Genomic DNA, 12,963 nt, shown 5'->3' with positions numbered 1-12,963 from the left:
GAATGAATTTGTCAAGTTAGAAAATTATTGCTTAAAATGTGATGTGGATTTGTCAAGCTACAAGGTAATTGCTTACCATTGTACTTGCTCTAAGGGGTCGTTTGGTTGCATGTAGGAAGTTGCATTGGCTAGAAAGTGATAAATCACATGATTTTAGAATTTATGTGAATTAGAAAATGTTGTTTGGTTGAATAAAGGAAATGCAATTCATGTAGGCATTCCCACTTAACTAGGGAGACCTAGGTAAACAACTTTCTTCATTATGGAGGAATTGGAGTTCCAAGGTAATTCTATTTCATGTGAATTGGGGTAACCAAACAAGTTACCTATTTTGCAATTCACATGCATTGGAATTCCTGTGTTATTTAATGGATAACCAAACGACCCTTTAAATGGCTCTTTTATCTGCTAGTACATGTTCTCATAATGTTTATACTCATCATATCGTAGATTGTAATCATTTTTATTAATAAACCAGTTTACATGATACGTAAGAGGGACTGTCTTTCACATCATGTGATCTTTACACTTAATTAAAATAAGACCGTCTTATACACAAGTTGAAGAGATTTTATTAGATGCAAGACTTTTTAGTAAGCACAAATTCTACTCAAATCATTTTAGCTTTAATTGTTATAGCTTAGAAGCCATCAACTACTACGATTCTTATTTCCTAACAGCTAGCCTTGCATGTAAATAAGCTTGCTATATTCTCATTTCCCACTCAACCTTGTCTTCTAATCAATCTCTTTCGGTCTTTCGACATCTCATTCCTCGATTAAAGGTGTTTGACATATTTAGGTGTATCCGCGTGTGCCTGATGAGTGTCGGTGTTGAACACGGGACGGCTGACTAGGAGGAGTGTATGTGCTACCTAGCTTGTCATCCACTAAGAACCACCCCAAATTAAATGATCATCTCTCCTTTCTTTGATCTTTATGTCAAAACCAAAGATAAAATAAATGACCGGGACGAAGGAAACTGAGTATTAATTATCATTTTAAGAACTCTAGAGAAAATTTTGTCACCTTATATCCTCTAAACCAATACAAAAATGGCTTCGCAATGGATATAACACATGCCTCCTTAGCTTTATACAGCAGACCAACTAGGCAACAAGGAATGTCCTTTAACTTTTAACGAGTATATATATTGGAAAAAGGATATGAACCCATGAAAAAAGTTCGTGGGGTCAGACATATTCGATCTCGTCTGGATGAGCTTTCTTCCCACGAACTAATGGTCCTTCATGGTCCACCTGGATCGTCTTTCTATTCCCCTGACATTCTTGGGCTACCACCACGCTTAAAGTACTTAAACTCTAAGATTAATATCACTTCTCCATCGGACCCTGTTATTGTTGACTCTGGTGGAGCTTCTCCGGTCTTTTCTTTCCCATCCTCCCCGTCGGACGAGGATCTTAATGGCTCTGCATCTGTTCCACCGCCAGACTGCTGTATTCATGAAGACCAATCTCGTGAAGTCCTCCTTGAGAATTTCCCTCTGATCAGGGGACCTTTTGTGCCTGGGCCTCAAAATGCAGCTGCTGGTGAAACTTCTACCGCTAGAGTTGCTTCTCCTGCTTTTCGTATAACTGCACCTGATGCAAACATGGATGCATCTTTGGATTTAGGCCTTAGTGAACCTTCGACACCATCAAGGTCTACTGATGTTGGTTGTCTTTTTCGTGACTCTGTCACTTGCTCTACTAATGTTCTTGCTATGGACTCTCATGGCAGGAAGGTAAAGTTTGTTTACAAGAAGAAGGTAAGGGTTGGTTTCAATTTTTACAGTCGTCTGCGATTTAAAAGAACTAATCGATCAAGTTTCTTGGATTTGGCTATTGATCAGGACCTCATACCTAAGCCGTCTGAGCTTCTGTTGGGTTATGTTGATATCCCACCTTTCCAGTTTAATGGTCCTGGCAATCTTCCGTCATGCCCACCTATCCCCTTGCAGGACAAGAAACGATCCTTTGATCCGTTTTTGATTTCGTTGTGTTCCATGGCTAAGAGACCTCGTCTGGAGCCAATTACCTTAAATTTGTTGCGTATTCTTGAACTAACTTTCTTGTCTTCTACTTCTTCCAGAGATGAAGACCTTTTCTCTTTTGCGGGTCTGGTGGCGGACCTTAATTCGCCACCCGTTTTCAAATGAAGCTCTTTTGTTGGAATTTTAGGGGGCTCGGTGCAACGGAATATCCTACAATTCCTTTCCTAATTAGAAGCGCCCACCAATATCATCCGTCGATTTTTTTTTGCAAGAAACTATGACTACATCAGCCCAAGCTTCATCTCGCACTTCTTGTCTGGGCTTACCTAACTTTTGTGGTGTTGACTCAATAGGACGTAGTGGTGGCCTCCTTTTACGTTGGGATGACTCGGTTATTTTAACTCCACTGTCGTTTGACCCTCATTATATCTTCTGTAAAATAGCTATGTCTAGGCCACCTTGTACAAATCATGTAATGTATGTTTTATTTATATATGGAGAAGCAAGGTTTGAGTATCGACAGTCTTTGTGGAACCGGCTTACCACTTTAATCTCTGCTGTCACGCCTTTACTTTTGATTGGAGATTTTAATCAGATCGAATTGTTTTCTGACAAGTTTGGAGGTACCAGTTTCATTCGCGGACAACGAGATTTCACTGCGTGGAAATTCTCCAATGGCCTTGTAGATCTTTCGTTTTTTGGTCCGCGATTTACATGGATGAACAGTCGGCTTCATTCGGCTACTATTTTAGAACGGCTGGATCGTGCCTATGCCAATCAAGATTGGTGTCAACTTTTTCCGAATGCTTCAATTACCCACCTGCCTATCCTTGTTTCAGATCACGCTCCTATTATTCTTTCTCTGTTCCCAGAAACTTCATCCCGAAGACGGCCATATCGAATTGACAATTGGTGTCTAGCTTGTCCTGAAGTACAACAAATTGTTAAGGAAGCTTGGAACACGCCCTTCTTTGGCTCTTCCATGTATGTGGTGTCGCGAAAATTATCTTCTGCACGCCATTCAGTTTTGCAATGGGTTCGCAATCATCGTATTTCTTGTGGGATTAATTGGTCTGATAATGAAGCCGATTTGGACACGATTGTCGATCAAATTATTGATGATCAATCCGCCATGAAATTTGTCCAGCTTCGTTCCTCTCGACTGCAGCTGTTACATACTCAACGCCAATACTGGATACAACGATCCAAGTTCACATCTGAAATTTTGGACGGATTTCCTACCAAGTTTCTCTACAATCGTGTTAAGCAACGTTCGACAAAGCACCGAATCCTAGCACTACTGATGCGTGTCTTTTATATGATGTTTTACATCCCATTTTACACGCATTTCAGAGCTCATTCATGTAGTTTATGCTGCATTTCTCCCTATTTCCGTCTACTTCCGTATTTTGTACAATATTGCAGAAATGTGAAGAATCCAATGGAAATCGAGCTAAATCCGTCCCCGAGTATCCTGCATTGCATATGACGTGAAGTATTCACCCAAGGAACGAGCTTGGTGCGCAATTCAAGGCCCAAAAGACAAGTCCACGAGTTTATAGAAGTCTAGTAGCAGCTTAATCAGTCGATCGACCACCTCCATCAGTCGATCGACCAACCATCGGGGTACAGAAGCTATTGTACACTGCTAAGCAGTCGATCGACCGGAAACATCAGTCGATCGACCAAGACGCTATTCCAGACGAGAATTAAAAGATCGAGATTTATCAAGCCCACTAGTTACTAGGTTTAGGAATTATGTTACGTATACTCTCTTTATAACGTAACCTAATTCATTCAGTTTATCATCAAGCATTATTCAGTAGTTTTACATTGAGTTTTACATACAGTTCTTTATAATTAATTAGGGTTTGGGATTATTGTTGAGCATTGGATCTCTGGTTCTTATTAACTAATCTTTCCTCTGCAAATTCGGTATTCATCTGCCCTAATTTCAGTTTATTGCTTTATTTCATCATTAGTGTAGAATTGATAGTTAGATTCCCGCAACCAATTTTATCGTTTATGTTAATTGTTTACTTTATCATTTCAAGCATGAATTCAGTAATTCTTATCGTTAATGTTATTGTTTTCACCATTAGCATGAGTAGCTAGATTATTTGTGCTAGGATGTAGGCGAATTATAGCGTAGGCGGCAATAGATTGAACACGGCCTGATTCGCGTGTCAGTCGATCGACTGACATTCTTGGTCGATCGACTGACCTCGTGAGGCTACCCTTCGTTTTAATTGATTTTAATGTTGTATTTAACGAATCGAATGCATGCGACCAGTTAGATGCTTAATTTATGACTGACCCATTAGATCGAAAGATAGGGAAAGTTATTTGACCACCAATTAAGATGACTAAACTGTGCTGAGATGGAAAGATAGGTATAGTTTAGACCGTTAGTCACTTTTCAGGACGAGAGTCAGTATTAGTGATATTAGGACCTATAGCAAGATCGAAAGATGCTATTTGTTAAGAGTGGACCGAGAGGACCTCTTGTTTCCCGCCTCACTTGTGTTTAATTTAGACCTGTTTAGTATGCTGCCGCCGAAGCTTTAATGAACCGACCATCCTAGTACCTCTTCTTTATCTGTCTAATCCGTCTTTCTAGTTTATTATTTACTCTTAGCTGTAGACCAACTCAAATCAACCCCCATACTTGTTACCTTAGACTGAATTTAGACAACTAGAATTTACATCTGCCTCTCTGTGGTTCGACCCGACTGCCGCTAGCTATAGTTGTAGTTGGAAATTATAAATCTTATTTTTGACACCTCACGACGGGTATCAAATTTTGGCGCCGTTGCCGGGGAAGCAATAGTTCTAATTTTTAGTTGTTTTAATTTTAGTCTTTCTTAGTTTAAGGGACTTCTGTTCCTTAAACTTTTCTTATATTCTTTTTGTAGTTTTTTCTTATGCGCAGATCACAGGGTGGTGAACTAGTACCATTTGATCCTGAGATAGAGAAATCTTTGCGCGAGTTGAGACGAACACAAAGGGTATTACCGACAGAGGAAGAGCTGAGTACTCTGTCAAGCTATTACGAGAACGACCTGTTCGAAGAAGACCCACATTCTTCACCCGTTTCCACTTCTTCAGCCGAGACAGTCACTTCTCCAGAAATTTTAGTCACGGCCGAGGAAGCGAGTATAGCTAGTCATTCTGAGCCGACAGCTGAAAACTTATATATGGGGTTCGAATTACCAGGAGATGCCAAGAAGTTCGAACCAAAGCCTTCATACATCAATATGGTTGAGAGAAACCAGTTCGGGGGAGCTGCAAATGAAGATGCAGCTAAGCATATGGAGACCTTTATTGACTACTGTTGCTCCATACCCCCACCCGCCGGCGTGACCCAAGACCAGATCAAGGAGACCATGTTTATCTTCTCCCTTCGTGATGCTGCAAGGGAGTGGTATAGAGATCTGGACCGAACTGTTCATGGGATCACTGACTGGAATTCCTTGGCATTGGCCTTCTACAAGAAGTACTTTTCTGCTTCTAAGACGATTGCTATTAGAGCCCAAATCACAAGTTTCAAACAAGGGCCGGATGAGAACTTCCACGAGGCATGGGTCCGATTTAAGAAGCTGGTGCGAACCATACCGCACCATGGTTTCAAAAAATGGAGCTTGTGCAATCATTTCTATAATGGGTCAGTATGACGATCGAGGGGCTATTTTGGATGCTGCAGCCAATGGCCGATTTGCTGAAAATTTGGGAGCAACCAAGGGGTGGAAGATCATTGACGATCTAGCCACCCACAAGGCTGAGTATGGTAATTCCAGAGGGAACCGGAGGAGAGTCAACAATCTTCCTCTCGTTCTGCGCTTGAAGCTCTTACTGCGAGATTTGACAAGTATGAACTAGGAGGAGCTTCTAAAGGTGGGATGTACCAAGTAAATGCTTTGTGTCGACGACGGTCCTTTCGTGCTGCGAGAGGTGTGGAGCCGAGGGACACATTTCAAGAACCGCCCTAGTCCCTTTGAGTCTTGTCTTTGCCTTTCAACACTATGCGTAAAAACACCTACTATGAGCCGAATACCCATCCAAACTTGAGTTGGAGGAGCCAAAATGTCCCGAACCCAACTCAAGCTCCGCCGCAAAGAAGAACCTTATGTACCTCCTCATCAAAAGCAACAACAATATCGAAACCTCCCTATGTGCCGCAGTTAGAAGAATAATCGCACTTGAATTTTCCGAGCTTAAGAACTTGTTGCTAAAGGAGTCCCAAGCAAGAGAGGTCGGGATAAAGCTACTAGAGAGCCAAATTGCTCAATTGGCTAGCAAAAGTAACACTCGAGCTCCGGGACACTTACCGACCCAAACTGACCAAAAGGAGACCTTAAATGCCATCACTTTAAGGAGTGGGTCCAACCTTGAGGGTCCTGCCATGGTCGAGGACGCTGTTGAAAAAGATGAGCCGGAAACAAGTCAAAACAAAGCTTCAACGAATAAATCAAAGAAACAGGCGTTTACCAGGTATATCAGTCGATCGACTGATATACCCGGTCGATCGACTGATATGCGGGTTACAGGAGCTTCTGGAAATGTTCATCTCAGTCGATCGACTGAGCAAGGTGGTCGATCGACTGAGGTCACTGCTGATGTCGAGGAATTTCGTCCTTCAATGCCCGACAATTTGAGAGACCATTTGTTCCGGGGTTCGACAGTCCCGAAGACATTAGGACAAGACCCGAGTGCTGATGGGTCAGTCCCGGCCCCGAAGTTCGATCCGACGATGGTTAATGGCTCACATTTGAGACGGTGTGAAGAGGGATTAAGCTTCAACAAAGAGAAGGTGACGGACTTTCAGCCTAAGTCCACAGATACCGGCACGCGCGATTTAGATGAGAGGGCTAAGGTACTTCTTACAGCCCCATATCCGGAGGGACTAGTGCCGACAAAAGAACGGGTATCTTTCAATAAATTTGAAAAGGTTATCCGTAGTTTGAATGTGCAAGTACCCTTCCTTGAGTTGGTCAATCAAGTGCCTGCATACACTAAATTCATGAAACAACTCCTGTCTAAGAAAAAGTCGCTTGAACATGTGCACACGGTCGCTTTAAACAAAGAGTCTTGCTCTTACCTGTCTCACACTGCACCCCATAAGCTAGAGGACCCGGGTAGCTTTTCTCTTCCTTGCAATATAGGTACCTTCTCTATTGAGAAGGCATTATGTGACCTAGGAGCTAGTATAAGTGTCATGCCTTTGAGTCTAGCTAGGAAGCTTAAATTGACTAGGTTCGCAGATGTACATGACATTTGTTCGGATGGTCGACCGATCTGCGGTCCAGCCAATAGGAGTCTTAGAGGACATCCCTGTCCAAATAGGGAAGTTTTTCTTCCATGTTGACTTTGTTGTACTTGACATGCCTGAGGATGCTCATATACCCATTATTTTGGGTAGGCCATTTCTGCACACTGCTGGTGCAGTCATAGATGTCGGTCTAGGAACCTTGACTTTCAAGGTAGGCAAGCATTCCATTGTCTTCGCCCAACCTGCTAAGAAAAAGGACCCCATGTGGCCGGTGACTTGTAACACGGTTTCTGACAAGAAATCGTACTTTGTGCTTCCTGAATTGCCTGTCTCTATTACTACTCCCGTGCTAACCCCTCCGCCCCAGATTGGGAGCAAAAAGGAGGAAGAATATGTTGTTTTAGATGTTGCAGGAGCTGGTTTGGGGAAGGAAGTGCTGCAAGTTGTTCCAGCTGTAAAGAAGCCGATTATTCAAAGAGGAAGTCTTGGTTGCCTGAGCTATGGAATTGATGAGATAGTTTATGACGAGCCAGTCAAAGCCAGAAAGTCTGATTTGGATTCTGACAAGCCCGAAGAGATCCTTGACTGGGGAGATGATGAGAGTGTTGATCCGTTGAGCCATACGGACGTGGAGGCTAAGAAGGGTGCAGCTGCTAAGATAAGCACCGTTGAGGCTACCTCTACTAGCCAGAAGCCGACGAAGTGGGCCATACCGTGGTCTTTCTTGATCAACTATTAGTTGATCGAGCTCGTTATAAACTTCAATTTATTTGCTTTTGTTAAAACAATATTTATTGCTTTTGTGTGCGCGAAACTTCGTATTTTATTTTGTTTGTTTAGGATTTTATATGCTGTAGACTTTATTCTGGGTTTTGTGCAATTTTGGGCGCGTATTATTATGCACTTGCAGGTTTTTAGACCTCATTTGCTCAAGTTATTGAGCAAATACGAAGAAGTAAGGAGTACAGCAGTACTTTCAGTCGATCAACTGGCTTCATTGGTCGATCGACTGAGTTGCGCTTTCTAGGAGCTTCTGTTCCTGTTCATCTGGTCGATCGACTGCCCCTTTTGGTCGATCGACCAAGGACGCTGTTGTACCTGTTCACGACCTCTCCCCTGCTGTGTTTGGTCGATTTGCGGACTTAAGGGAGTTTTTTACTCCACTTTACTTTCCGTCAAATTACTTATTTCTTCTAATTTTCTCATTCGTGCACCATTTTACCGCTTTAAATTTGTTCTCTCGATTTTATGCGTGGGTTTTACTTGTCTTTCAGGTACCTTTTCGTAGCACTGCTAGCTACTGAAACCTCCTAGCTCACGCTGGTTTGGGGAGGTTTCCTTTGCTACGCTTAAAGTCTTGTAAGTTCCCGATTTCCACTTCACGTCATGTTTACTTAGTTTTCTCGCAAATTCCCATTTCTCTTTTCTTCATTACATGATTTTGCACAATGGGGACATTGTGCGATTTGGTTTGGGTAAGGGTTTTGCGTCGCATATCATTTGCTTGCATTCACGTTTACATTCTGTCTTGCATTGTTCATTTCATTTTATATAATGCAAAAACATCAAAAAAATTGAAAAATTTCAAAAATGCACGTTTATTTTAGCATATAGGTCGAGTCGGAACGGTAGTATTTCCATGATAACATTGCATTTGCAGCTGTTTTATGCCTAAGCCTTGCTAATTGACATGTTATTAGTAGAATCATATGCATATCTACGAGTTTTCGTTAATTATTTGCTGAACTTGAGACTTGACTTAGAAAATTGGCAAGCTACTTCATATTTTTGAGATTTAGAGCCTATAACTGGTGTCATCCATGACCAGTTTATCTAGTATTGTGAGTAGTTACTCCTTATGAGACATGTCACATAAATGTGCATAAATATGAACTTAATCTGCTTAATACCTGTACGCATTCGGTCTGTGGTTAGTTGACACATGTGGTAGAGGTTTCCCTTTTTCATTTTGCCCATAAGCTCCACACTGCCAAAAATATCCCTTTTTGTCCCATTTACTACATCCTACATTTAGCCTGTCCTTTGTCAAGCTAGTAGTCTGTGTTTTTGGGGTTGTTACCCATTTTTGGTGGCATATGCTTTGTTGAGATGATGGTTGGGAAATGAAATAAAGGAGGAAAGAAGTTGAAAAAAAAAAGAGATGAAAAAAATGATTCGAAAAAGAAAAAAAAAGAGTTATGTACTGTTTAAGCAGTCGATCGACTGCCCTTATAGGTCGATCGACTGGAGTTCGAAAGAAAAAGAGAAAATCAATTCGCATAATTCAATCTTTTATCTTATGGCGATTTTTGCTCCCATGTTTTATTCTTACTTCATAGGGAGTTAGTTGATTACTTGTATCTCTGGAAATTGTGAGATTTGTGCTTGCTATAGCACCGTTTCGTTTGATTATGAGCAAGAAGTTGGATGTTGCCATTTGGTTCCGTTTTGGTACTAGCTTGATCACCTGTACCTCCACTTTACCATAAATGTTTTGCCTCTTCTTACCCATACCTCACATATCCCATATATACCTCGGCATGTGTCATGGTCTCTTGTTGGTTGGAATGCGTATGTACGGTTGTAGAGATTGCTTTCATATTAGACTGCAAGCATGTTCTTATAGGTCGTAGTTAGGTGAGAGTCACTACAAAATTACTTCTTTCTATCTTATACATTATTCACCTGTGCTTATTTGAGTGATTTGAGCGACCCGTGAGAGCCCAATTTGATAAGTCTCTACAGTTGACAGTTCAGCAATATTTTTAACGACTTCATAACTCGTTTGCATGATTCATGTTACTAATTGATTGTTAGTTGTGCATTAAAATGGTTTAGGCTTTGCAGTTTGTAATTCGCTCTGAGATTGAACTCGTTCCATTAGGTCATTAGATCGAGTCTAGTTCTTGCTTGGGGACAAGCAAGGGTTTGGTTTGGGGAAGTTTGATGCGTGTCTTTTATATGATGTTTTACATCCCATTTTACACGCATTTCAGAGCTCATTCATGTAGTTTATGCTGCATTTCTCCCTATTTCCGTCTACTTCCGTATTTTGTACATTATTGCAGAAATGTGAAGAATCCAACGGAAATCGAGCTAAATCCGTCCCCGAGTATCCTGCGCGCGTATATGACGTGAAGTATTCACCCAAGGAACGAGCTTGGTGCGCAATTCAAGGCCCAAAAGACAAGTCCACGAGTTTATAGAAGTCTAGTAGCGGCAATCGATCGATCGACCACCTCCATCAGTCGATCGACCAACCATCGGGGTACAGAAGCTACTGTACATCAGACTGCTAAGCAGTCGATCGACCGGAAACTTCAGTCGATCGACCAAGACGCTATTCCAGACGAGAATTAAAAGATCGAGATTTATCAAGCCCACTAGTTACTAGGTTTAGGAATTATGTTACGTATACTCTCTTTATAACGTAACCTAATTCATTCAGTTTATCATCAAGCATTATTCAGTAGTTTTACATTGAGTTTTACATACAGTTCTTTATAATTAATTAGGGTTTGGGATTATTGTTGAGCATTGGATCTCTGGTTCTTATTAACTAATCTTTCCTCTGCAAATTCGGTATTCATCTGCCCTAATTTCAGTTTATTGCTTTATTTTCATTAGTATAGAATTGATAGTTAGATTCCCATAACCAATTTTATCGTTTATGTTAATTGTTTCCTTTATCGTTTCAAGCATGAATTCAGTAATTCTTATCGTTAATGTTATTGTTTTCACCATTAGCATGAGTAGCTAGATTATTTGTGCTAGGATGTAGGCGAATTATAGCGTAGGCGGCAATAGATTGAACACGGCCTGATTCACGTGTCAGTCGATCGACTGACATTCTTGGTCGATCGACTGACCTCGTGAGGCTACCCTTCGTTTTAATTGATTTTAATGTTGTATTTAACGAATCGAATGCATGCGACCAGTTAGATGCTTAATTTATGACTGACCCATTAGATCGAAAGATAGGGAAAGTTATTTGACCACCAATTAAGATGACTAAACTGTGCTGAGATCGAAAGATAGGTATATTTTAGACCGTTAGTCACTTTTCAGGACGAGAGTCAGTATTAGTGATATTAGGTACCTATAGCAAGATCGAAAGATGCTATTTGTTAAGAGTGGACCGAGAGGACCTCTTGTTTCCCGCCTCACTTGTGTTCAATTTAGACCTGTTTAGTATGCTGCCGCCGAAGCTTTAATGAACCGACCATCCTAGTACCTCTTCTTTATCTGTCTAATCCGTCTTTCTAGTTTATTATTTACTCTTAGCTGTAGACCAACTCAAATCAACCCCCATACTTGTTACCTTAGACTGAATTTAGACAACTAGAATTTACATCTGCCTCTATGTGGTTCGACCCGACTGCCGCTAGCTATAGTTGTAGTTGGAAATTATAAATCTTATTTTTGACACCTCACGACGGGTATCAACTACCCTCTGATAATGGTGACTGGCTATACTCTTCTGAATCCATTGTTTCAGAAATTGTCAACTATTTCAAGGCTTTACTTTGTCGAACCACGCCTCAGGAATCGAATGTTCTACTTGATCACATCCATCCTTTGCTTGATGGTTTACATTTGCCCAGACTGAGCCCTCTGGAATGTTCTATTTTGCAAGTACCCTTTACAGAGCACGATGTGCTCCGCGCTTTAAAAGGTATGGACGGCTCGAAATCATCAGGACCCGACGGTATTACTCCAAAATTCTTCCAGGTATTTTGGCCACAAATTGGATATATGGTTACTTCTGCTATCTTGCGATTCCTAAACTCTGGAGTTATGCTGAAAGAATGGAATAACACACTCATCGTTCTCATTCCGAAAGTTGACAAACCTGAGTTGGTTTCACAATACAGGCCCATAAGCCTCTGTAATGTACTGTACCGACTGGCTTCAAAATGTCTGGCCAACCGTCTCAAATTGGTTATTTCATCTCTTGTCTCGGATTCCCAACAAGCCTTCGTCCCAGAACGTCTTATGTCGGATGGATGCCTTGTTGCTCAGGAGATTATGCACTATATAAACAAGACCAAAAGAGGCACAAATTGCTATGCGGCCCTGAAACTTGATATGCACAAAGCTTTTGACAGAGTTTCATGGCAGTTTCTTATGTCTGTCTTGGATCACTTTGGATTTCCTATACCCTGGCGTAACCTAATATAGGAATGTATTTCAACAGTTACCTATAGGGTTATGATTAATGGGGAACCTTCGCCCTCTTTCCGTCCAACTTGTGGTCTACGTCAGGGTGATCCACTCTCACCTTATTTATTTATCATGTGTTTGGAGATTTTATCGGCTCAATTACAGAAAGTTGAAGCTCAAAGACAACTTCATGGTTTAAAAATCTCTCAGTATGCTCCAACCCTATCGCACCTATTTTACGCGGATGATGCCTTCATTTGTTGTAAGGCTACCCCGTCATCGTTTGAGACTCTCCGGGACATATTTCATGACTTTGAAGATGCTTCTGGCCAGATGATAAATCTGGCCAAGTCCTTTATCAAATTCAGCCCCAACTCACCAGCTGACTTCAAGACTCATCTGAATTCGATTCTACGAATGAAAGACTCTTCTTCGTTTGGTAATTATTTAGGAGTCCCGGTTGATCTCCCGAAGCAAAAGCAAACTGCATTCCATGGACTTATTTATAAATTGACAACCCGCATTTCATCTTGGTCTTC

General features: G+C 41.3%; 1 protein-coding gene across 1 annotated transcript; it reads left to right on the top strand.

Annotated features, from left to right (window-relative positions):
• Window positions 1-2,269: 2,269 nt before the first annotated feature.
• On the top strand, window positions 2,270-12,442 carry LOC141630432 (uncharacterized). The gene is made up of 2 exons (XM_074443254.1): window positions 2,270-3,263; window positions 11,760-12,442. The coding sequence occupies exons 1-2, from the start codon at window positions 2,270-2,272 to the stop codon at window positions 12,440-12,442; spliced, it is 1,677 nt and encodes a 558-aa protein (XP_074299355.1).
• The last annotated feature ends 521 nt before the right edge of the window (window positions 12,443-12,963 follow it).

Source organism: Silene latifolia, chromosome Y, assembly GCF_048544455.1.
Source record: "Silene latifolia isolate original U9 population chromosome Y, ASM4854445v1, whole genome shotgun sequence".
In the NCBI taxonomy this organism is placed as follows: Eukaryota; Viridiplantae; Streptophyta; class Magnoliopsida; order Caryophyllales; family Caryophyllaceae; genus Silene; species Silene latifolia.
This window is presented reverse-complemented; position numbering and strand designations above follow the sequence as displayed.

What these genes read in the sequence shown, in the direction of transcription:
- LOC141630432 (XM_074443254.1), top strand. Translation starts at nt 2,270, where the DNA reads ATGACTACATCAGCCCAAGCTTCATCTCGCACTTCTTGTCTGGGCTTA. An exon ending in CTACAATCGTGTTAAGCAAC is followed by an intron (nt 3,264 to 11,759) that starts GTTCGACAAAGC and finishes CCATTGTTTCAG; the next exon opens with AAATTGTCAACTATTTCAAG.